The 26,650-nt window shown below is 49.9% G+C and overlaps 1 protein-coding gene across 2 annotated transcripts in view; it reads left to right on the top strand.

The window, feature by feature from the left end:
• Positions 1-26,650, top strand: part of CEP135 (centrosomal protein 135) — a 392,705-nt gene that overhangs the window by 46,043 nt on the left and 320,012 nt on the right. For both annotated transcript variants that reach the window (XM_063920894.1, XM_063920895.1), the window contains exons 3-4: positions 1,544-1,734; positions 2,081-2,248. In XM_063920894.1, the coding sequence (XP_063776964.1) occupies positions 1,544-1,734; positions 2,081-2,248 (359 nt within the window). The remainder of the gene's footprint in view (positions 1-1,543; positions 1,735-2,080; positions 2,249-26,650) is intronic.

Genomic DNA, 26,650 nt, shown 5'->3' on the forward strand with positions numbered 1-26,650 from the left:
GTGGTGTCAGCATTTCATCTGAACCAGCCTATTGTTGTGCCTGCGGCTACAAGCGACTTGGAGGACTCCAAGTTGTTGGACGTTGTCAGAGCTTTAAAAATATACATTTCAAGGACAGCTGGAGTCAGGAAATCTGACTCACTGTTTATACTATATGCTCCCAACAAGTTGGGCGCTCCTGCGTCTAAGCAGACTATTGCTCGCTGGATTTGTAGTACGATTCAGCTTGCACATTCTGTGGCAGGCCTGCCACAGCCAAAATCGGTAAATGCCCACTCCACAAGGAAGGTGGGTTCTTCTTGGGCGGCTGCCCGAGGGGTCTCGGCATTACAACTCTGCCGAGCGGCTACGTGGTCGGGGGAGAACACGTTTGTAAAATTCTACAAATTTGATACCCTGGCTAAGGAGGACCTGGAGTTCTCTCATTCGGTGCTGCAGAGTCATCCGCACTCTCCCGCCCGTTTGGGAGCTTTGGTATAATCCCCATGGTCCTTTCAGGAACCCCAGCATCCACTAGGACGATAGAGAAAATAAGAATTTACTTACCGATAATTCTATTTCTCGGAGTCCGTAGTGGATGCTGGGCGCCCATCCCAAGTGCGGATTATCTGCAATAATTGTACATAGTTATTGTTACCTAAATCGGGTTATTGTTGTAGGGAGCCATCTTTCAGAGGCTCCTCTGTTATCATACTGTTAACTGGGTTTAGATCACAGGTTGTACGGTGTGATTGGTGTGGCTGGTATGAGTCTTACCCGGGATTCATAAATCCTTCCTTATTGTGTACGCTCGTCCGGGCACAGTATCCTAACTGAGGCTTGGAGGAGGGTCATAGGGGGAGGAGCCAGTACACACCACCTGATCATAAAGCTTTACTTTTTGTGCCCTGTCTCCTGCGGAGCCGCTATTCCCCATGGTCCTTTCAGGAACCCCAGCATCCACTACGGACTCCGAGAAATAGAATTATCGGTAAGTAAATTCTTATTTTTGCCCTTTTTTGTTAAATGGTTTGTTTAGTCTTTCTCATGAGCGACACACACCTCTGTAGTGTAGTGGTGCCCTGCTCCAGCACTAGCAGCCTCTATACCCCAAAGTACAGCAGTGTGCCCCAGATGGTTTCAGAAATAGATTTTATGGAGAGTACATATATCTTATTATTGTCACCCCCCCCCCCCCTGAAATTTTCAAGGTGGCTCTAATGTGTGTATATAGGTCTCATAGGGGCAGATGTATTAACCTGGAGAAGGCATAAGGAAGTGATAAACCAGTGGTATGTGCAAGGTGATAAAGGCACAACCAATCAGATCCTAATTGTTAATTTACATATTGGAGCTGATTGGCTGGTGCCTTTATCACCTTGCCCATATCACTGGTTTATCACTTCCTTATGCCTTATCCAGGTTAATACATCTGCCCCATAGTTTGAAGCCATTTAAATCCTCTCAGCTACTTTTATTAACATTTTTATGCACAAATTTTATTTTCATTCATTATGTAGCGTTTCAATTGATGTCATGACATTCTGGTTTGTCTGCTTGTTAGTGACCTGGTTCATACTACAGAAAGCCTACGCAATGCAAAGTTAAGTGCTGGCAAGCAGGAGAAGGAGAACAAGAATGTTGATTCTGTAATAGAACCTTATAAAGCAGAAAATGCCAGGCTTGTCAGGGAAAACAATGACCTGCACTTGGAGCTGCTAAAGATCAAAGAAGAATCTGATCGCCACATTAAAGGTCAGACACCTTGTTTTAGTATTTGATCAGAATTCACTACAATAACTCTTATGCACAATACTAATTTGTCTCTTAGCTTGATGGGCAGAATCACATGGGCAACAAATGACATTGATCGAAAAGGCTCAATTAAAAGAACCTATTTCTTTTGAACGTGTTTGTAATGAGCGCTTGGGATTGACTTTGATTAGTTGCGCGTAGCTTATGTTTCTTATATGTAGAAGCAGCTTGTTTAAATAATGGCTTTCCTATTGAGATCTGCAGTTTTGGAGCTGTAACAGAGGTTGGTGTTTTTTCTATTTATATTATTTCTTTAATATAACAACAACACTTCATTTTTCTTAAGACTTGAAGGCCTCTCTAAGAAAACTTGAACATCAGACTGCTGATCTGAAATTTTTAAATAACCAGTATGTCCATAAAATCCGGTCAATGGAAAAGGAAGCCAAAGCCAAGACTGACCGAATTCAGCAACTGCAAGAGAAGAACCTGCAAGCTGTGGTACAAACTCCAGGTCAGTTCTGCTCAGTCACAGTGTATAGTGGTTAGCTGTCCTACTCTGCATAGATCTCCAAATTTATGGGGTTATTCAGGTCGCATCGCTAATCGCAATAAACCCGGCGGCAGTGCGCATGTGCACTTCCCGCCCTGCGCTAGCAGCCAGTGAGATCTGATTGCATTGGCTGCGAATGCCTCTGCCTGATCAGCAGAATCGTTCGCGGGGCAGCGACCAAGCTTTGTGGGGGTGCGTTGAAAACGGGGGTGGTTCGGCAGCGTTTTCGGGGTGGCTGCGTGATCTTACACACAGCCGCTCAGATCAAGAAAATGTCAGCGGACCGCCTGCATACTCAGCCTAGCTGCTGCTGCAGGGGGTCGTCCACAATTGCGGCAACCACAGTTAAATTGCGGTCGCAAGCCACTGGGCAGGCCATTTAGCATGCTGGGTGGCCTAGCAGAATACTTAGTAGTCGTTGTTATGTGCTAAAGATGATATCCTGTGCTTATTTTGGCTAAACACTGGTATAATCCTGCCACTGGGAGGTTAAGGTTGATCATAGAGTTGAGAAAGTAGATCATACCTAGACTATGCTGCTCAGTTTTTCTTTGTGTCCATAGAGAGTGGGACTTTTTCTGTATCTCCATTATTATATACTTTTATTTAAATTTTTTCCATTTTTATTTGAATAATCTCAAGCACTCAATGTGCCTCATTTGTGCATGGCCTTCCAAGTTTTCTTCCTAACCTAATTTCTGCTGCGGGGTACACTGGGCTCCACAAGGCTTCACATCGGGGTGTAGAGTAGGATCTTGATCCGAGGCACCAACAGACTCGAAGCTCTTGACTGTTCCCAATATGCACAGCGCCGCCTCCTCTAGAACCCCGCCTCCATGCACAGGAGCTCAGTTTGTAAGTTGGTGCCATGCAGTAAGCAGGCACTTAACAGAAGGGCTGCGTGAGGCAATCTATTGATAGCTTAAATGACGGGAAAAAAAAGAAGATTTTTCTACTAAAAACTTCAAGGGTTGCAGTAGGCAGAGTCTTTCAGACTTTTCAGTTTGTAGCTCTCTTACTCCCAACGGTGCTGTATACTCCCGCGCCCTGGTTGCCGGGTCACTGCAGCGGAGGTGCCGGTTCCTTCTAAAACGTGAGTCACACACACACCGCCGTCTTCCCGGATCGTGGGGCCACAGCTACGGGGGAGGTAAGGGGTTTCTGTGCCCGCTCTTCACCGCGATCCAGCGCGGCCGTAGGAGGCGGGCCGCACGCGCGATGGCGTGGACACTGATAACTGGGCAGCTGCTCCACTAGCCACCAGGGACAACTCATGGGCACAGGTCAAGGGGTATTTCTCATACGTCCTAGAGGATGCTTCAAGAACCATGGGGTATAGACGTGATCCGCAGGAGACATGGGCACTTTAAGACTTTAAAAGGGGTGTGAACTGGCTCCTCCCTCTATGCGCCTCCTCCAGACTCCAGTTAGATTCTGTGCCCAGTGAGACTGGTTGCACACTGAGGAGCTCTTCAGAGTTTCTCAGAAAAATACTTTTTATGTTAGGTTTATTATTTTCAGGGAGACCTGCTGGCCTGCATCGTGGGACTGAGGGGAGAGAAGCAGACCTACTTCTGTGAGTTTCAAGGCTCTGCTTCTTAGGCTACTGGACACCATTAGCTCCAAAGGGTCTGATCGCTAGGTACGCCTAGATGCTCGTTCCCGGAGCCGCGCCGTCACCCCCCTCACAGAGCCAGAAGTCAGAAGAAGAATAAGATCAGAAGACTTCAGTGACGGCTTTGAGGTACCGCACAGCGGCTGCGCTGCACGCCATGCTCCCACGCACACAGCGGCACTACAGGGTGCAAGGCGCAGGGGGGGGGGAGTGCCCTGGGCAGCATGAAACCTCAATAAATAGACTGGCAAAAGAGGCTTACAGTGGGCACTAAAACGGAACCCCCGCCAGTATATAGATTTAAAAAATAGCGGGGCTGAAGCGCGCCATTAAGGGGGCGTGGCTTTGCCCTCAGCTCTAATTAGCGCCATTTTCTTTTCAAAGAGCTGCAGAGACGCTGGTCCTGACCTACACTGCTGTACAAGTAACAGGGTGCAAAACGGGGGGGGGGATGTGGGGTGGGCACAGTAATTTGGTGCCGTTTTATTAGTATAACAGCGCTAACAGGTCTGAGGCATTATTTTAATCGTTTCAGTACCGGGATAGGAGCTGGGTTGTGAGCTGGCAAAACTCCCTCTGTGTTTCTCTAACAGGCTTTGCTGTGGGGCTGTCCCCTATAGCCCCAGTGTGGTTGTGGATGTCGGTACGCGTGTGTCGACATGTCTGAGGCTGAGTGCTCTTCCCCGGAGGAGGCTGGAGTGGGGACAGAAAAGACTGTGGGAGTGACCGTGTCGGCACCGCCGACGGCTGAGTGGGTAAATATGTTGAGTGTTTTGAATGCAAATGTGACTCGGTTGAATAAGAGATTAAATAAATCTGAGTCTCAGAACCAGACATGGAGAAAATCCATGGAAGTTGCATTGTCGCAAGTTCAGACCCTCTTGCGGTCACAGAAGCGTTCATTTACCCAGATAGCGGATACAGATACCGACACGGACTCTGATTCCAGTGTCAATTATAGTGATGCCAGATTGAATCCTAAACTGGCTAAGAGCATTCAGTACATGATTGTGGCGATAAAAGACATATTACATATCACGGAAGACCCTGCTATTCCTGATACTAGGGTCTGCATGTTTAAGGGAAAGAAACCTGAGGTGACGTTTCCTCCCTCTCATGAACTGAACGCTCTTTTTGAAAAAGCTTGGGAAAATCCTGACTAGAAGTTACAGGTTCCCAAGAGTTCCGGTGGCATATCCGTTCCCCTCTGGGGACAGGGAAAAGTGGGAGTCAACCCCCACGGTGGACAAAGCTCTATCGCGTCTGTCCAAAAAGGTGGCGCTTCCGTCTCCTGACACGGCAGCCCTAATGGATCCAGGAAAATACAATAAATAAACTAAAATCCATTTATGTCACCACAGGTACGCTGCTCAGGCCTGCTGTTGCATCGGCATGGGTGAGTAGCGCTATTGAAAAGTGGGCAGATAACTTGTCATCTGATATAGATTCCCTGGACAGGGATAGCGTGCTTTTGACATTGGGTCATATCGGGGACGCTGCAGCTTATCTAAAGGAAGCTGCGAGGGATATTGGCCTTTTGGAATCAAGGGCCAATGCCATGGCAGTCTCGGCTAGGAGGGCATTGTGGATTCATCAATGAAATGCTGATGCTGACTCTAAGAAGACTATGGAGTCTCTGCCATTTAACGGTAGTGTCTTGTTTGGCGACGGCCTCACTGACCTGGTATCTACGGCTACCGCGGGTAAGTCATCGTTCCTGCCTTATGTTCCTGCACAACAAAAGAAAATACCCCACTATCAGCTGCAGTCCTTTCGGCCCAATAAATACAAAAAAGGACGAGGTTCTTCCTTCCTTGCTACGAGAGGAAGAGGAAGGGGGAAAAAGGTCACAGGCTGTGGCAAGTTCCCAAGAGCAGAAGTCCTCCCCGGCTTCTACTAAATCCACCGCATGACACTGGGGCTCCTTTGCGGGAGTCCGCACCGGTGGGGGCACGTCTCAAACTCTTCAGTCAGGTCTGGGTTCGCTCGGCCCTGGATCCTTGGGTATTAGAAATAGTAGCCCAAGGGTACAAATTGGAGTTTCAAGACGTGCCCCCTCACCGATTTTTCAAATCTGCCTTGCCAGCTTCTCTTCCGGAAAGAGAGGTAGTATGCGCTGCGATACTAAAGCTGTGTCAAAATCAAGTCATTGTCACGGTACCCCCGTCACAACAGGGGGAAGGCTTTTATTGAGCCTGTTCTTGGTCCCGAAGCCGGATGGCTCAGTCAGACCGATTCTGAACCTAAAATCCCTCCATTTATATCTAATTCAAATTCAAGATGAAATCTCTCCGAGCAGTGATCTCCAGTCTGGTGGAGGGGGATTTTATGATGTCGACATAAAGGATGCCTACTTACACGTCCCCATATATCCTCCACATCCGGCTTATCTGAGGTTTGCTGTTCAGGATTGTCATTACCAATTTCAGACGTTGCCGTTTGGTCTGTCCACTGCTCTGAGGATTTTCACCAAGGTTATGGCAGAAATGATGGTTCTCCTGCGCAAGCAGGGAATCACAATTATCCCGTACTTGGACGATCTCCTGATAAAGGTGAGATCCAATTACTGAAAAAAGTTACGCTCTCCCTGACAATTCTGCAACAGCATGGTTGGCTCCTAAACTTGCCAAAATCACAGCTGGTGCCGACAACACGGCTGTCGTTCTTGGGTATGATTCTGGATACAGAATTACAGAGAATTTTTCTTCCAGTGGAAAAGGCTCTGGAAATACAGAACATGGTAAAACAGATTCTGAAACCGGCAAGAGTGTCGATTCTTCAATGCACTCGGTTGCTGGGGAAGATGGTGGCGGCCTACGAGGCCATTCAGTTTAGCAGGTTCCATGCCAGAGTGTTTCAGTGGGACCTGTTGGACAAGTGGTCCGGGTCTCACCTGTACATGCACCGGAAAATAATCCTATCTTCCAGGACCAGAATTTCTCTCCTGTGGTGGCTGCACAGTTCTCACCTCCTAGAGGGACGCAGGTTCGGGATTCAGGATTGGATCCTGGTGACCACAGATGCAAGTCTCCGAGGCTGGGGTGCAGTCACACAGGGGAAAAATTTCCAGGGAAAATGGTCAAGCCAGGAAGCTTGTCCGCACATAAACATTCTGGAATTAAGGGCCATTTACAACGGCCTTCGGCAAGCGGAACATTTCTTTGTGGTCTGCTCGTCTTGATTCAGTCAGACAACGTAACAGCAGTGGCGTACATAAACCGCCAGGGCGGAACAAAGAGCAGAGCGGCGATGGTGGAGGCCACAAAAGTTCTTCGCTGGGCGGAGAAACATGCAAGCGCTCTGTCAGCAGTCTTCATTCCAGGAGTGGACAACTGGGAAGCAGACTTCCTCAGCAGACACTATCTCCATCCAGGAGAGTGGGGTCTTCATCAAGAGGTCTTTGCAGAAGTGACAAGTCGTTGGGGAATTCCTCAAATAGACATGATGGCGTCTCGCCTCAACAAGAAACTTCAGAGATATTGTTCCAGGTCGAGGGACCCTCAAGCAATAGCGGTCGACGCCCTGGTGACACCGTGGGTGTTTCAGTCGGTCTATGTGTTCCCTCCACTTCCACTCATTCCAAAGGTGATAAAGATCATAAGAAGAACAAGGGTTCAGGCGATACTCATTGTTCCAGATTGGCCAAGGAGGGCCTGGTATCCAGGTCTTCAAGAATTACTCATAGAAGATCCCTGGCCTCTTCCTCTACGAGAGGACCTGTTACAGCAGGGACCGTGCGTGTATCAAGACTTACCGCGGCTGCGTTTGACGGCATGGCGGTTGAACGCCAAATCCTAGCCCAAAAGGGTATTCCCAGTGAAGTCATTGCCACACTACTACAGGCTAGAAAAGAAGTAACGACGAAGCATTACCACCGTATTTGGAGAAAATATGTGTCTTGGTTTGAATCTAAGAAGGCTCCTATGGAAGAATTTCAGCTGGGGCGTTTGCTCCATTTTTTGCAAGCAGGTGTGGATGCGGCCCTTAAGTTAGGCTCCATTAAAGTACAAATTTCGTCCTTATCAATTTTCTTTCAGAAAGAATTGGCCTCCCTTCCAGAAGTTCAGACCTTCGTGAAAGACGTGCTGCAAATCCAACCTCCCTTTGTGCCCCCAGTGGCACTATGGGATCTTAATGTGGTGTTGCAGTTCCTTCAATCTCATTGGTTTGAACCTTTGCGTAAGGTTGAGTTGAAATTCCTTGCTTGGAAAGTAGTCATGTTGTTGGCCTTGGCATCCGCAAGGCGGGTATCTGAATGGGCGGCTTTGTCTCATAAAAGCCCCTATTTAATTTTCCATGCTTATAGGGGGTAATTCCAAGTTGATCGCAGCAGGAATATTTTTAGCAGTTGGGCAAAACCATGTGCACTGCAGGGGAGGCAAATATAACATGTGCATAGAGAGATAGATTTGGGTGTGGTGTGTTCAATCTGCAATCTAAATTGCAGTGTAAAAATAAAGCAGCCAGTATTTACCCTGCACAGAAACAAAATAACCCTCCAAAATCTAACTCTCTCTGCACATGTTATATCTGCCCCCCCTGCAGTGCACATGGTTTTGCCCAACTGCTAAAAAATTTCCTGCTGCGATCAACTTGGAATTACCCCCATAGAGCGGAGTTGAGAACTCCAGGGAGTTGAGAACTCGTCAGCAATTTCTGCCAAAAGTGGTTTCATCGTTTCACGTAAATCAGCCTATTGTGGTGCCAGTGGCTACTGACGCCTTGGCGGAATCGAAGTCTCTCGAGGTGGTCAGAGCTTTGAAAATCTATGTCGCCAGAACGGCTCAAATTAGGAAAACAGAGGCTCTGTTTGTCCTGTGGGCTCCCAACAAGGTTGGGGCTCCTGCTTCCAAGCAGACTATTGCACGCTGGATCTGTAATACGATTCAGCAGGCTCATTCTACGGCGGGATTGCCGTTACTGAAATCGGTGAAGGCCCATTCTACCAGAAAATTGGGCTCATCCTGGGCGGCTGCCCAAGGGGTCTCGGCATTGCAGCTTTGCCGAGCTGCTACTTGGTCGGGATCAAATACCTTTGCGAGGTTTTACAAGTTTGATACCCTGGCTGAGGAGGACCTCTTGTTTGGGCAATCGGTGCTGCAGAGTCATCCGCACTCTCCCGCCCGTTCTAGAACTTTGGTATAAACCCCATGGTTCTTGAAGTATCCCCAGCATCCTCTAGGATGTATGAGAAAATAGGATTTTAATACTAAGAGAAAAGGATTTACCGGTAGGTATTAAAATTCTATTTTTATTATACATATACTCCGTTTTACACTGCCCGGTGGGGATTCCAGCAGGGGGAGCAGGTCGGACCTGTGGCCTCTTCCCCCAGACCCAGGGTGCCATTTCTATGAATGTTCCCGCCCTGGAGCTGCTTTCCTCTCCTTCACTCCCGGCCAGCAGCCGTCACTGATAGAGCTGTGCTGTTCCTGGGACTGCTGGGGCAAATCCTCCTTTTGTAGAACCGCCTGATTGCCAGTGCTGTGTTTCCTACAGGACACTTAAATATTCCTACCTGTCACTGGGACAGTGTTAGTTAAGAGAGTGCCTACATTCAGGGTTGTGTGGTACAAACACCCTGTGATATACATCCAGTCTTTACTGTGTTTGTTATATCTATTGTTAACACATATAGCCATACTGAGTATTACTTTGTATTGCTAGTCCAGTGCAATTTTATGGAGCATAATTTCTTCATGGTACGCTTGTGACTATAGATGTGTGTGTGCATGTAGCTGCTGTGTGGTTGCCTCATTACAGGGTATTTCACTCAGCGTGCTACTCCTATATTGCTATACCTGAGGGGGCTAAGTGTATCGGGTGTCTTTTTGTTTAATATAGGATTGTACCTGCTGTGTATTTTTACTTGTGATTTATAGTCACCATATACGTTTATATCTCTTGAACTCCCGGTCTGTGCTGTCTTAGTAGCATTTCACAGGTGCTCTTGCTAGGTATATTGCTGCTACACCTTGTACCAGGTTGCCCGATATTGTGCACATTGTTATGTCTGCTACACGTGGTAATGACGCTGGGGCTTCTCCCACATTGCTTGGTAGTGAGGCCGCGGACGTGATGGAGGCTAAAGTGGCAGCTGAGAGTTCAGGTTCAGGGGGTTCCTTTTTCCCCAGTGGATCGGTAGCACCTGGGGCTTCACAGGACCCACCTTGGGCTACATTATCCACGCTATTGAACACGCTTGTAACTAAATTGGCGCCTGTGGGACCACTTGTGCCACTACAACAGTTTATGGTCCCTGCTATTAATCCGCCATAGGCTGATCAAATCTCCACTCAGTTACAGCATTTGAACAGGTCACTAAATCTAAGTGTCACTCTCGCCCGCCTAAGACTAAGTCGTCTTCTAAACGGACCATTACCTCCTCCCAATCCACCGCTATCCCAGACACATCCTCTGATGAGGATGGTGCATATACTGATCCCACAGACACTGATACAGATGTTTCTGATGGGGAAGGGAAGTCGTTAGTGGATGTCCCGGATTTGATTGAAGAGATTAGGCTCATTCTTCAGGTGTCTGATGATCCAGAGCCTGAGGCTGTCTCTAAGAAACCGGATAGGTTTAAACGTCAGAAGGTGGATAAACAAGTTTTACCTCATTCTGAACACCTGATTGACATACGTCAGGAATCCTGGGAAAATCCGGGGACAAAATTCACACCGAATAAGATACTGTTGGCTCGCTATCCTCTCTCTGCGGGGGTATGTAAGAATTGGGAAACCCCTCCGCCCGTTGATTTTCATATGGCGCGTATGGTTGTTTCCTCTGCTCTTCCAGTAACTACCATCACCTCTCTGAAGGAACTGACGGATAGACTTGTGGAGGGTTGTTTAAAAGCGATTTATACCCTAACGGGGGCTGTGCATAGGCCAACTATTGCAGCAACTTGAGCTGCTGAAGCTGTTGAGACGTGGGCTCATGAGCTTGAGGCGGAACTGCCTTCCAACGCATCTGAGCATGCTCAACAATGTGTCTCCTATATTACCACGGCTTCTCTGTACCTTAAGGAGGCGGCCTCCGATGCCGGGGTGCTGACGGCCAAGGCTGCTACTACGTCCGTCTTAGCCAGATGTATCCTATGGTTGAGATCCTGGTCGGTGGATATGGATTCCAAGAAAACCCTGGAGGTGCTTCCTTTCAGGGGAGACATTCTCTTTGGAGAAGACCTCAATAAGATTGTGTGTGATCTGGCTACTGGTAAAACAGCTTGCTTACCTAGTACGGCTCCTTCCGCACAGAAGGCTATAAGTACTTTCCCTCGGCCCTTTCGTCCTTCAGGTAAAGCAAAAGGTCAGGCGTACCCAAAGCAAACTCGTGCTTCCAGACCTGCCAAGCCTGCCGCATGATGGGACGAGCTTCCATCTGGGGGATCCCAGGGTGGGGGGGCCGACTTCTAGGTTTTGCCCAGGAATGGTTGAAGACGACTTCAGATACCTGGGTAAGGGAAGTTGTCACTCGAGGTAACGCCGTACCCTTCAAGAATCGTCCCCCTCATCGATTTTGCATGACAGATGTTCCTCTAGACCTGGCAAAAGCAAACACTTTGCATTCGGTGGTACAGTCCCACCTGACCACAGGAGTGGTGGTACAAGTGCCTCTGGCTCAGAGATGCAACGGGTACTATTCACCGCTGTTTCTAGTCCCGAAGCCGAACAGGTCCTCGTGGCCCATTCTCAATTTGAAGTCCTTGAACAAATATGTGCGGGTCTCCAAGTTTCGTATGGAAACTTTGCGCTCTATTGTTCTGGCCTTGGAGCCTGGGGACTATATGGTCTCCCTGGGCATACGGGATGCCTACCTGCATATTCCAATTGCAGTGTCTCATCAGCAGTACCTGAGGTTCGTGTTGGGCAACCTTCATTACCAATTTCGGGCGTTACCCTTTGGTTTGACAATGGCTCCCAGAGTTTTCACCAAAGTAATGGCGGTCATGACTGCTTTGCTTTACCATCAAAGGGTCAGGATCCTACCGTACCTAGACGATTTGTTGATCCTGGGGTATTCCCCGGAACTTCTCCTGTGTCATCTCGATCTGACGGTCCAGTACTTGAAAGCCCACGGGTGGCTGATCAACTGGAAGAAATCCTCCTTGGTTCCTGCTCGGTATATGGTACACCTGGGAGCGTTATTGGACACTCGCAACCAGCGGTTGTTCTTGTCTCAGGAGAAAGTCCAGAAACTTCATGACAAGATCCGATGCTTCCTATCCTGTCCGCAAGTGTCGATTCATTTGGCAATGCAAGTACTAGGTCTCACGGTGTCAGCTTTCAACATGGTGGAGTATTCCATTCTCGCCCCCTGCAGAAGTTGATTCTGTCTAAGTGGGACGGCCTGCCTCACCGGATCAGATCTCACATGATCTCCCTATGTCCGGAGGTCCGCTTGTCACTGAGCTGGTGGCTTCAGGACCATCGATTTGAGCAGGGGCCGTCCCTTCTGGATATCCAACTGGGTCCTGCTGACGACGGTTGCCAGTCTGAGAGGCTGGGGCGTGGTGTTGGAACAACACTCTCTCTCTCTCCAGGATCGGTGGACCGAGGAGGAGTCGCTACTCCCGATAAACATTCTGTAACTTCGGGCAGTGTTCAATGCGTTGACAATGGCCCAGCATCTCATACAGAACAGACCTGTTTAAGTACAATCGGACAACGCCACCATGGTGGCGTATATCAATCATCAGGGCGGCACTCAAAGCCACATGGCAATGAGGGAAGTATAAAGGATTCTTCAGTGGGCAGAATGCTATCTGACGGCCATATCAGCAGTGTTCATTCCGGGCGTTCTGAACTGGGAGGCGGACTATCTCAGTCGTCAGGATGTGCACGCCGTAGAATGGAGCCTACATCCAGAGGTGTTCCAACTTCTCGTGGACAATGGGGCCTCCCAGATGTGGACCTGATGGCGTCTCGACACAATCACAAGGTTCCGGTCTTCGGAGCAAGGACAAGGGATCCTCAAGCAGCGTTCGTGGATGCTCTGTCAATCCCATGGAACTTTTGGCTGCCGTACGTGTTCCCACCGGTGTCACTCCTGCCCAGAGTAATACGGAAGTTCAAGCAAGACGGAGGAAACCTACTTCTAGTCGTCCCAGTGTGGCCCATGCGGCACTTGTTCTCCGATCTACATGGCCTCTCGTTGGATCGTCCCCTTCTACTTCCACAACGACCAGACCTCCCCGTTTAGGGCCCTTGTGTTTACCAGGATTTGGCACGTCTAGCTTTGACGTCATGGCTCTTGAAGCTTCTGTCCTGAGGGCCAAGGTTTTTTTTGAGGCGGTCGTACAAACTATGTTAAAGGCCCGTAAGCCGGCTTCTGCTCGGATATACCATAGGGTCTGGAATGCTTACTTTACTTGGTGTGCGTCTCACAATCATGACGTTTTCAAGTTTAGTACGGCCAAACTATTGGCCTTTCTACAACAAGGCTTGGACTTAGACCTGCGTCTGGCCTCCCTCAAGGTTCATATCTTTGCTTTGTCGGTTTGGTTTCAGAGAAAGATTGCTACCCTGCCTGATGTCCATACATTCACTCAGGGTGTGTTGCGGATTCAGCCTCCTTATGTGCCACCTGTGGCCCCTTGAGATCTGTCGGTGGTTTTGGAGGCCTTACAAGTGTCTCCGTTTGAGCCTCTTACCTCTGCTGACCTTAAGTGGCTTTCCCTTAAGGTGTTATTCTTGCTGGCTATTGCTTCACTTTGAAGGGTCTCGAACTTCGGTGCCTTATCCTGTAAGTCTCCCTATTTGATTTTTCACCGTGACCGAGCGGTTCTTAGAACGCGGCAGGGTTATTTACCCAAGGTGGTGTCTTCCTTCCACCTTAACCAGGAGATTGTGGTTCCGGCCTTTAACTCTCCTGAGTTGTCTGCCAAAGAGCGGTCTTTGGATGTGGTACGGGTTCTCCGTATCTGTGTGAAGAGAACTTCCTCCATTAGGAAATCCGATTCTCTTTTTGTGCTGTTTGGTTTTCACAAACGTGGCTGGCCTGCTTCCAAGTAGACTCTGGCCAGATGGATTAGAATGGTGATTGCACATGCTTATGTACAGGCTGGTCATCCTGTTCCTGCTACCATCAAAGCCCATTCTACTCGGTCGGTTAGACCTTCTTGGGCGGCCTCAGGGAACATGTTCATTAAGTTCTATGCCTTTGATACCGCCGCTTTCCAGGATGCTTCCTTTGGACGCCGGGTTCTTGACCCCACTACAGTGCGTACCCTCCCATAAGGAACTGCTTTAGGACATCCCCGATGTGAATCCTTGTGGAGCCCAGTGTACCCCGCAGCAGAAAACGAGATTTATGGTAAGAACTTACCGTTGTTAAATCTTTCTGCGAGGTACACTGGGCTCCACATGGCGCCCGGTTTGATGCACTTGGCTTCTTTGGGTTGGTATGGCATAGCTGCTGACACCCTCTCCTGTGGTGAGTGTGGGGTGTAATTGGCAACGAGCAATTGTCGTCTCTGGTACCTGCTACTGCATTGGGCTGGTTAACGAAACTGAGCTCCTGTGCATGGAGGCGGGGTTATAGAGGAGACGGCGCTGTGCATCTTGGGAACAGTCAAAAGCTTTGAACCTGTTGGTGCCTCGGATCAAGATCCTACTCTACACCCCGATGTTAATACTTGTGGAGCCCAGTGTATCTCGCAGAAAGATTTAACAGTAAGTTCTTACCATAAATCTCGTTTTCCACTGGATCGTGCTTTAATTCTACACCGGTAGCTCACATTGACTGGAGTACCTTGTTATTCATGACTCTGCAACAGGAATAATACTGATTGATGATCACTGTCAGATTCTCTAACGTCTGATCTGATCCCTATGAGCCTTTTGTGGGTAGTCTCCCTGAAATGGCTTACACTGAAGGTGGGGTTTTTGAGAATCGTCATGTCTGCCCAGAGTACAAACAAGTAAATACATTACATTACAGTGCAGATATCTATGCTTCAGCGTAGATTACTTCATTAGTACCTGTGTCAGTTTGATTTAACCATCTGGACTCAAGCATGTAACGCTCGGCGTAAGTTGGGGTTCCGACAACAGAGTTTCGACAGAAGGGACAGCTACCTGTGAGGAGAGCAAACGAGGTGGCTGAATGTAATTCCTCATGGGGTGTTAGCCAAACTAAGTGTTAACGTTGGCCGGAGGGCTTAAAGAGAAGGAGGACTTCGTAGGAAGATAACTGTAGTTTTAATGAATAATCGGGCTGTACACAAATATTGGAGAAATAGAAGAAACTGGAAGAATTAGAGTCTATGGTTAAATGACTTGAAGAGTGAAGCTGAAGAACTCCGGTAAAGAAGAACTGAAGGCTGTGGTATGTGATGGAAAGACGAGGCTGAAGAACTTAGACTTTGAAGAAACATCTGCGGGAACCGCTGTTACGACCCTCTACGACCTGGGACCCCGTGAGCTCTTCCACGAGTGTCAACGGACTTAGACAGCAGGACTGCTGCAGCGTTTAGGTAACCGATGGATGAGAGCAACCAGGACCAGGGAACCAGAAGTAACCTGGGAGCACAGAGCTGGAGAACCATTCAAAAGGAGGTAACTTGAAGCACTGGCACTCTACCTCTGAGCCAGCCCCCTTTTGTAAGGGGAGAACACGCAGGATTGGCTGAACACAGATTGGGAACTTCATTGGTAATACTCTTGTCTCCAACATGGCTGCCCCCAGCACAGGAGACATACTTAGCTGTTAGCGCACAGCTTTAGCCCGCTTCTGTCTCTGACACACTATACTGTGTCACCACTAGAGGACCTTACCGCAGCGATCCCTGCCGCAGCGCCCTGCTCTCCAGACCCTTGGTCCCCGACCCTTGGCAGCCGCACATCCGTCCAGGAGGACCTGCCGCCGCAGCAGCTCCAACCAGCAGGGTGGTAATCCGCGGGAACACCCGCCGGAAGTAAGGCTCCGGAGCCTGACAAAGCGTGGATATCCTTAAAACATGGACTGTAATGACAGAGTTGGGCAACTCTGTTCTATTGTGTATCAGTAATCGCAAAAATGCGCTATAGCGCGTATTTTACCCGATTTTGAGGGAAGGTGACTCACTTTTCTGAAATGGGCGAGTCCCCGTAGACGCGCTCTGCTGCAGCAGCCAATCACTTCCTGTTAAGTGACTGATTGATGCCTGTGACTGTGGGGGGAGAAGGTGAGCACCGCTCCGGTGCCGATTCATCACAGACTTGGCGCTGCTGTTGCCTGAACCCTCCGCTCCGGCACCCGTGCTCATTGCCTGAGCGCACCGCCTCTCCGCAGGTCAGTTTCCCCGCCGCACCTGACAGCCGCTCTGAGCGCCGGCCAGTGTGGGTGTGTGTGTGTGCGGTGTACATCTTTCGCCATCCCGGTCTCCGCGCTGCTGTAAACGGACTTCTCGCTGCCGGCTCTCGCCGTTCCTGCCATATGGGCTCTGCCAGCGAGGAGGTGCTTGCATTGTTGCGGTGTGTAAGTGGAGGGGGCCAGTTAGTGTGTGTGTGTGTGTGCCTGGGGTACAAGGGGAGATGGTCAATTACTGCTTGTGTGTCCGGGTTGTATGGGGGTTGGAGGGCAATTACTGGGTGTGTGCACGGGGTATAAGAGGGGGGGGATTATGAGGTGTGTGTGTGTGTGTGTGTGTGTCTGGAGTATGAGGTGGGCAGCTGCTGAGTGTGCCCCGGGTATGAGGTGGTCAGATGCTGTGTGTGTTCCCGGGGTATGAGGTGGTCAGATGCTGTATGTGTGCACGGTGAATGAGGTGGTCAGATGCTGTGTGTGTGTGTCCGGGGTATACGGTGGGAAGATGCTGTGTGTGTTTGTGTCCGGGGTATACGGTGGGCAGATGCTGTGTGTGTTTGTGTCCGGGGTATACGGTGGGCAGATGCTGTGTGTGTGTGTGTGTGTGTGTGTGTGTGTCCGGGGTATAAGGTGGGCAGATGCTGTGTGTGTGTGCGTCCGGGGTATAAGGTGGGCAGATGCTGTGTGTGTGTGTGTGTGTGTGTGTGCGTGCGTCCGGGGTATAAGGTGGGCAGATGCTGTGTGTGTGTGTGTGTGTGTGCGCGCGTTCGGGGTGTGTGGTGGGTAGCCGCTGTGTGTGTGCCCGGGGTATGATGCAATGTGTCTTGGCGCTCTACCTGGTGCAATGTGTCTCGGTGCTCTACCTGGTGCAATGTGTCTCGGCACTCTACCTGGTGCAATGTGTCTCGGCGCTCTACCTGGCGCAATGTGTAGAACGTGCTCTGCCTGGCGCATTGTGTGTAACGTGCTCTGCCTGGCGCAATGTGTGTAACGTGCTCTACCTGGCGCAATGTGTGTAACGTGCTCTACCTGGCGCAATGTGTGTAACGTGCTCTACCTGGCGCAATGTGTGTAACGTGCTCTACCTGGCGCAATGTGTGTAACGTGCTCTACCTGGCGCAATGTGTGTAACGTGCTCTACCTGGCGCAATGTGTGTAACGTGCTCTACCTGGCGCAATGTGTGTAACGTGCTCTACCTGGCGCAATGTGTGTAACGTGCTCTGCCTGCTGGAATGTGTGTAATGGGCTCTACCGGGTGCATTGTGTGTAACGTGCTCTGCCTGGTGCATTGTGTATAACGTGCTATACCTTGTGCAATGTTTATTTTTTATTTATCTGGTGCAATGTGTCTTAAGTGTTCTACCTGGTGCAATGTTTATATGTGCTCTACCTGGTGCAATGTATATAACGTGCTCTACCGGGCGCATTGTGTATAACGAGCTCTACTGGGCGCAATGTGTATAATAATGCGCTCTAACTGGCGCAATGTGTATAAAGTGCTCTACCTGGCGTAATGTGTATAACGTGCTCTGCCTGGCGCAATGTGTATAAAGTGCTCTACCTGGTGCAATGTGTATAACGTGTTCTACCTGGCGCAATGTGTATAATGTGCTCTACTTGGAGCAAAGTGTATAGCGAGCTGTACCTGGAGCAAAGTGTATAACGTGCTGTACCTGGTGCAATATGTATAATGTGCTCTACCTGGTGCAATATGTATAACGTGCTCTACCTGGCGCAGTGTGTATAGGAGGTTCTACCTGGTGCAATCTGTATAAGCGGAACTACTGTGTGGTGTAATGTGAATTGGCACTATTATGTGGTCACGCCCCTTCCCCATGAAGCCACGCCCCTTAAATTTTGCAGCGCACCTTCGACGCGCACTGCCTATACTTTACGGTCTAGTAAGGTGTAACATCAATTCACTTTCTGCCTAAGGGCACCAAAATGTCTAGTTACAGCTCTGGTGCAGGGTGTCCTGCATGCTACACAGCCCAGCAGCACTGTCACCCCATCCCCCCACCTTGCAACACTTTTGTAGTGTCCAAACAAGATTAAGATTAATAAGAACCTTCATTCCGATGGGACCCAGAAAAAGACCGGTAGGACCCCAATTTCCGAAAGTGAGGGGTCTCTGGGACCCACATTTTTTTTGGATCAGCGCAATCACTGGTGTAAGGAGTCTTCTATGAACACAAATATGGAAAAAGTGATGTTGGAAGCTGATCCTACTGACAATGGGGGTAATTCAGAGTTGATCGTAGAATCAAATTTGTTAGCAGTTGGGCAAAACCATGTGCACTGCAGGTGTGGCAGATACAACATGTGCAGAGAGAGTTAGATTTGGGTGGGTTATTTTGTTTCTGTGCAGGATAAATACTGGCTGCTTTATTTTTACACTGCAATTTAGATTTCAGTTTGAGCACGCCCCACCCAAATCTAACTCTCTCTGCACATGTTATATCTGCCCCCCCTGCAGTGCACATGGTTTAGCCCAACTGCTAACATATTTGCTGCTACGATTAGGTCTGAATTGCCCCCAATGTGTGTAAATCAAAGTTGTGCAGTTTGTGCCACAGTTATCCCCTTTCTGACTTCCTGTTGGGTTGATTGGCAGCCTCTGCTTTTGCAGAGTGCTGTTCTTTGACTAGCTTTAGTGCAGGCATGGCCAACCTGTGGCTCTCCAGATGTTGTGAAATGGCAAGTCCCAGCATGCCCTGCCATAGTTTTGCTATTGGGGAATTCAAAAACTGTGGCAGGGCATGCTGGGATGTATAGTTTTACAGCAGCTGGAGAGCCACAGGTTGGCCAGGCCTGCTTTAGTGTCTCTATATCTGCATCCTACAGTGCGCTACAACACCTCCAGCAGGCATCTGGACATCCTATCATACAGGCTTCAGTACGCCTATTAGCAGTGTCCTCTGAGCTGGGCAATGAAGGATCCAGTGTTAAGACATATCGTTTGCTGGAATGGAGCAGACAGCTGTAGTAGACATAGCATTAATTATTATTTGTAGACAATCCCCTGAAAATAAAGATTCCTTATCGCCACAGTTTGTGGCAGTAAGGCATTTTGATTCACCTGGATGCAGTGATCGCAAAAACGCGCTATAGCGCGTATTTTACCCTGAAACGGTCACTTGGGACCCACTTTTAGAAAATGAGCGGGTTCCATAAGACGCGCTCATTGTAAAGATCTGTGTGTCAGCGCCCTAGCCAATCAGCGGCACACAGGAGGTGACTGGCTGCTTCCCCAGCCAGTCACCTCCTGTAGTCTCCAGAGCCTGCGGTGTCTCCTCCTCATTGGCCACCAGTCCGGCACGCTGCTGCAGCTTTGAATCCTCCTCCCGCTGCGCGCTGATCCTAGGCACCGCTGCCGGCATGTATCTGTGCTGCAGCACTGGCAGAGACTGGCCCCGCTCACCCAGCAGTGTCACCAGCGCCCTCCTCCTCTGCAACGGTGAGTGCCGCTCGAGTCTGTCACTGCTCCATGCTGTGCTGTGTCCATGCTGAGACAGCATGATACTCTGTGCTTTTGCACTGTCCCGGCCGGCATGCTTCTCCTACCTATAGACTGTGCCCCTGCATGGTAAGATGGGAGCGCTGCAGGGGGAAGGGGCACTAGTGATTGTGTGTGCTGTGGGGGAGCGCCGGTGACAATGTGCTGCGGGGGGCGGGGGGGGGGAGCGGGCGGGCGGCGGAGTACAGCAGACTATAGGGGGGGCGGGCGGCGGAGCGGAGCGCAGCAGACTATATGTGCTCTCCGGCAGGGGATGTCAGGGCTGAGAGCTGGTGCCTATGTATGTGCTGCGGGGAAGGGGGGAGTGAGCGCCGGTGACTGTTTGTGTGTTGTGCGGGGGCAGAGGTGAGAGCTGGTTGCTTTATATGTGCTGGGTGGGAGGTTTAGAGCAGGCTCCTACATATGTCACACAGGGCTCAGTGGCCTTCGCTGCAGCACCAGCGCAGGAAGAGGACCAGAGCTGCTGCACTACATGTCAGTCATCACTCCTCCCCTCGGCACCCCCACTGACACCCGTGATGACTATGGACACGCCCCTTCCCGCGCAATCACAGTGGACACCACCCTCCACCGCTGACACCCACAATCACAGTGGACACCACCCTCCACCGCTGACACCCACAATCACAGTGGACACCACCCTCCACCGCTGACACCCACAATCAGTGGACACCACCCTCCACCGCTGACACCCACAATCAGTGGACACCACCCTCCACCGCTGACACCCACAATCACAGTGGACACCACCCTCCACCGCTGACGCCCACAATCAGTGGACACCACCCTCCACCGCTGACACCCACAATCACAGTGGACACCACCCTCCACCGCTGACACCCACAATCACAGTGGACACCACCCTCCACCGCTGACACCCACAATCACAGTGGACACCACCCTCCACCGCTGACACCCACAATCAGTGGACACCACCCTCCACCACTGACACCCACATTAACTGTAGACACCCCCTCCACTGACACTCACGATCACTGTGTCTGGGGATGACAATGGGGGGATTTGAGATTGTGGCTACAATGTGTCTAAATGGTCACCTGGTGCAATGTGTATAACGCGCTGTACCCAGTGCAATGTGTATAACGTGCTGTGCCTGGCGCAATGTGTATAACCTGCTGTGCCTGGCGCAATGTGTATAACCTGCTGTGCCTGGCGCAATGTGTATAACCTGCTGTGCCTGGCGCAATGTGTATAACCTGCTGTGCCTGGCGCAATGTGTATAACCTGCTCTGCCTGGCGCAATGTGTATAACGTGCTCTGCCTGGCGCAATGTGTATAACGTGCTCTACCTGGCGCAATGTGTATAACGTGCTCTACCTGGCGCAGTGTGTATAACGTGCTCTGCCTGGCGCAGTGTGTATAACGTGCTCTGCCTGGCGCAGTGTGTATAACGTGCTCTGCCTGGCGCAGTGTGTATAACGTGCTCTACCTGGCGCAATGTGTATAACGTGCTCTACCTGGCGCAATGTGTATAACGTGCTCTACCTGGCGCAGTGTGTATAACGTGCTCTGCCTGGCGCAGTGTGTATAACGTGCTCTGCCTGGCGCAGTGTGTATAACGTGCTCTGCCTGGCGCAGTGTGTATAACGTGCTCTGCCTAGCGCAGTGTGTATAACGTGCTCTGCCTGGCGCAGTGTGTATAACGTGCTCTGCCTGGCGCAGTGTGTATAACGTGCTCTGCCTGGCGCAGTGTGTATAACGTGCTCTACCTGGCTCAGTGTGTATAACGTGCTCTACCTGGCTCAGTGTGTGCAACATGCTCTACCTTGCGCATTGTGTGTAACGTGCTCTACCTGGCTCAGTGTGTGAAACGTGCTCTACCTGGCGCGGTGTGTGTAACGTGCTCTACCTGGCTCAGTGTGTATAACGTGCTCTACCTGGTGCAATGTGCATATTGTCAGCTACCTGGTGCAATATGTATAATATGCTCTGCCTGGCGCTAAGTATATAACGTGCTCTGCCTGGCACTAATAACGTGCTCTGCCTGGCGCTAATAACGTGCTGTGCCTGGAGCAATATGTATAACGTGCTCTACCTGGTGCAGTGTGTATAGGAGGTTCTACCTGGTGCAATGTGTATAAGCGGCACTACTGTGTGGTATAATGTGAATTGGTACTATTATGTGGCCACGCCCCTTCTCCATTAAGCAATGCCCCTAATTTTTTTCGCGCGCCTTCGGCGCGCACTGCCTATACTTAGGGTTCTGGGAGATGGAGAACCGATTCACTTTCTGCCAAGGGGCACCAAAATGTCTAGTTACAGCTCTGGTGCAGGGTGTCCTGCATGCTACACAGCCCAGCAGCAGTCACCCCCATCCCCACCACCTTACAACAAGATTAAGATTAATAAAAACCTTCATTCCGATGGGACCCAGAAAAGGACCGGTAGGACCCCAATTTTTAAAAGTGAGGGGTCCCTGGGACCCACTTTTTTTTGGCCTCAGCGCGATCACTGGGATGTATGATTTCTGAGACTAAAGTGATTGCATTACAATCGCTTTACATCCCACTTTGCTCCTTCAGCTGCGCTACTTTGCATGTTCAAACCGGAGGTACAGGGGAGGGAACCTTTGGATCCCTCTTCTGAAAAACCTGCAAAAAGTAGTCCATAGGTTACTATAGGCCAACCCCATCTAAAACCTCTGGGGCTTGCTGTAGCTGTTGGAAATGCAGGGACCACTGCAGATATTGGGGATATTTGCTGTGGTCCCTCTTTGTTACTTCTTGGGTATACTTAATATTTGGGGGTACCCCCTAAATATGGGTGTATTCTGGGAGATATACTACAAATATAATTTAATAAATTGGCCCAGTTGAAATCCTGTCTTTATGGTTTAGTCCTTACACATCTGTTTCAGGAGTTTGTGAGGTCCTGCTGTTTAGTTTTTACTGTTGAACTCTCTTCACACTCTGCTCTGACCATACATTAAACTTTTTGGGAACCAATTACAGATGCCATCCTGTGAAATTGACAGGTAACATAATATAATACTACGTGCCAGGATCGCCACATTGCTGCAGTATCAATGACCCCCTATGCACACATCTACAAATGTAGTTTCTCCCAGTGCCCACAGTGATTACTGAGCTAGTCTACATCCTAGATAGAAATTAATAATACACCATGAAATCTATAAATGCCAAAATAGACAGACGGGAAAGATGGAATAAAGAGTGACGAGGATAGAAACTGGGAGAGACTGTGGCAAAGACACACAGCGTGGGAGGGAAGATGTTGCTGAAATCATAGCGCGAGTTGTGTGACTTTTGAGACTGGGGTCTGATGGTCAGTGTGTGTCTGACTGGGGCTTGTCCACTTTGCTCAAAGCTGTAGCAACTCTGAAAAAGCGTCTTATACGTACCTTAGAATGAGTCACTCCAACAGCTCCCTGCCGGGTCGCGACAATACTGACCCATGTGTACAGTGCTGTTTCGGTGGGCGTCTGTGTAAGATGTATTAGCAAGTCCAGCAGATGTTACCAGGCTGTGGCTGGAGCACGGGAAGAAGGTAAGGCATCAATTCCGCTTAGTAGGGGAAACGCGAGACACAGCCGCACTATTTCGGGATGGAGACTACCGATCAGTCGCTGACGCAGCTGCCACCTCGGGTGCACCAGCGCTAGGCCTGATGGTTCATAGGCTCTTGAGGGGTAGTATGAGTCAGCGATCCCTAGGGTTAATGTCGGCAGTGGGGAGTAAGAAGCTCCCTCGGTCGCCCCTCCCCAATTCATGACCAGTTTCCTCCGAGTTTCCCGCCATGGACTGAGTTCCCACCTCCGTCTGAGACGCTGTGTATTAAAAGGACCCAGTCGCAGCATAGGCGGCTGTACGAGTGGTGCGTCGGTGTTCACTTGGGCGTCTTTGTTCACTGTATGTTCACAGGGTGGTTGTGTACACTAATAGCGTCTTGATCCACTCTCGTGAGCTGGGTGATACAGCACTAATGGGTATATGCAATTGCGGTCGAATTCCCGGAATTGGCGAAAAACTGGACTTTTTTGCCAAAAAATAAATAAAATCGTCAATGCAATTCAGTACTTTCCGTCAAAAAAACGGACTTTCAAAATTCGACTTTTTGAAATTCGACTTTTGTCAAATTCGACTTTTCTGCAATGATACAAGTGCTGCAATTCGACCAAAGTATATTCAATTGAAGTTTGGAAATTCGACAACAGTGCTTTTAGACAGTAAATTCGTCATTTTCAATCCGCCACACTTTGGTGGGTGAAAATAATAAAAAAATTTTAAAACATGTTTTTTTTTTTGTTGTGTTTTTTATTGGTAATAGCATATCTATTTATATTAGAAGGGATTAGGTACTTGGTTTGTCTTTTTTGGAGGCACAAGTATTTTTTATATATTTTTAAAAATAATATATATATATATTTTTTTTAGATGGAATGGTAAAATCCCGGTAAAAAATGGCGTGGGGGTCCCCCCTCCAAAGCATAACCAGCCTCGGGCTCTTCGAGCCGGTCCTGGTTCTAAAAATCCGGGGGGGGGGGGGGGGGGGAATGACAGGGGATCCCCCGTATTTTTAAAACTAGCACCGGGCTCTGCGCCTGGTGCTGGTGCAAAAAATACGGGGGACAAAAAGAGTAGGGGTCCCCCGTATTTTATACACCAGCATCGGGCTCCACTAGCTGGACAGATAATGCCACAGCCGGGGGTCACTTTTATACAGCGCCCTGCGGCCGTGGCATTAAATATCCAACTAGTCACCCCTGGCCGGGGTACCCTTTGGGAGTTAGGACCCCTTCAATCAAGGGGTCCCCCCCCCCAGCCACCCAAGGGCCAGGGGTGAAGCCCGAGGCTGTCCCCCCCATCCAAGGACTGCGGATGGGAGGCTGATAGCCTTGAGAAAATGTAAAGAATATTGTTTTTTTCCTGTAGTACTACAAGTCCCAGCAAGCCTCCCCCGCAAGCTGGTACTTGGAGAACCACAAGTACCAGCATGCGGAGGAAAACCGGGCCCGCTGGTACCTGTAGCACTACTGGGAAAAAAATACCCAAATAAAAACAGGAGACACACACCTTGAGAGTAAAACTTTATTACACACCTGCCGACACACACATACTTACCTATGTTGACCCGCCGTCTGCCACGTCTCCTGATCCGACGATCCGGGGTACCTGTGAATCAAATTATACTCACCTCAATCCAGTGTCCAGATATAAATCCACGTACTTAGCAAAAAAACAAACCGCATTTACCCGAACCACGGACTGAAAGGGGTCCCATGTTTACACATCAGACACCTTTCACCGAATGCCGGGACACCACGTGACTGCTGTCACCGAGGTCCCTTCAGCCAATCAGCGAGCGCAACGTCCTGGCACTCTGCTGATTGGCTGGACGTCTGAGCTGTCAGACAGCGCCTCGCAAAGCCTCTCCATTATACTCAATGGTGGGAACTTTGCGTCAGCGGTGAGGTCACCCGCGGTCAGCGGCTGACCGCGGGTAACCCCACCGCTGACGGCAAAGTTCCCACCATTGAAAGTAATGGAGGGAGCTGTGCGATGCGCTGTCTGAGGTCACACGCGCACAGCCAATCAGATGAGCGCCACGGAAGTAGCGCTTCCTGATTGGCTGAAGGGACCTCGGTGACAGGAGTCACGTGGGGTCCCGGCACATTCGGGGAAAGGGGTCCAATGTGTCAACATGGGACCCCTTTCAGTCCGGCATGGTCGGGTATGCGTTTTCTTTTCTCTGACGTCCTAAGTGGATGCTGGGACTCCGTAAGGACCATGGGGAATAGCGGCTCCGCAGGAGACTGGGCACAACTAAAAGAAAGCTTTAGACTACTGGTGTGCACTGGCTCCTCCCACTATGACCCTCCTCCAGACTTCAGTTAGAATCTTGTGCCCGGCTGAGCTGGATGCACACTAGGGGCTCTCCTGAGCTCCTAGAAAGAAAGTATATTTTAGGTTTTTTATTTTACAGTGAGATCTGCTGGCAACAGACTCACTGCAGCGAGGGACTAAGGGGAGAAGAAGCGAACCTACCTGACTGGTGGTAGCTTGGGCTTCTTAGGCTACTGGACACCATTAGCTCCAGAGGGATCGACCACAGGACCCGACCTCGATGTTCGGTACCGGAGCCGCGCCGCCGGCCCCCTTACAGAGCCAGAAGCAAGAAGTGTTCCTGAAAATCGGCGGCAGAAGACTTCTGTCTTCAACAAGGTAGCGCACAGCACTGCAGCTGTGCGCCATTGCTTTTCATGCACACCTCACACTCCGGTCACTGATGGGTGCAGGGCGCTGAAGGGGGGGGGGGGGGTGCCGTGCCCTGAGGGCAATATAAGACACCTTGGCTGGAAAATCTACACCATATATAGTCAGGAAGGCTATATAGGTGTAAAAATACCCCTGCCAGAATTCCAGAAAAAGCCGGAGAAGTCCGCCGGAAAAGGGGCGGGGCCATCTCCCTCAGCACACTGGCGCCATTTTTCCCTCACAGCTCCGCTGGAAGGACGCTCCCTGGCTCTCCCCTGCAGTGTCAAGCTACATAAGGGTAAAAAAGAGAGGGGGGGGGCACTAAATTTAGGCGCAGTATATATAATATAAGCAGCTATAAGGGAAAAACACTCCTTTATAGTGGGATCCCTGTGTTATATAGCGCTCTGGTGTGTGCTGGCATACTTTCTCTGTCTCCCCAAAGGGCTTTGTGGGGTGCTGTCCTCTGTCAGAGCATTCCCTGTGTGTATGCGGTGTCTGTACGGCTGTGTCGACATGTTTGATGAGGCTTATGTGGAGGCGGAACAGATGCCGATAAATGTGATGTCACCCCCTGCGGGGTCGACACCTGAGTGGATGGTGCTGTGGAAGGAATTACGCGACAGTGTCGACTCCTTGCATAAAAGGTTTGACGACATACCAAATGTGGGACAGCCGGCTTTTCAGCCTGTGCCTGCCC

This window comes from Pseudophryne corroboree, chromosome 1, assembly GCF_028390025.1.
Source record: "Pseudophryne corroboree isolate aPseCor3 chromosome 1, aPseCor3.hap2, whole genome shotgun sequence".
NCBI classification, from domain to species: Eukaryota; Metazoa; Chordata; class Amphibia; order Anura; family Myobatrachidae; genus Pseudophryne; species Pseudophryne corroboree.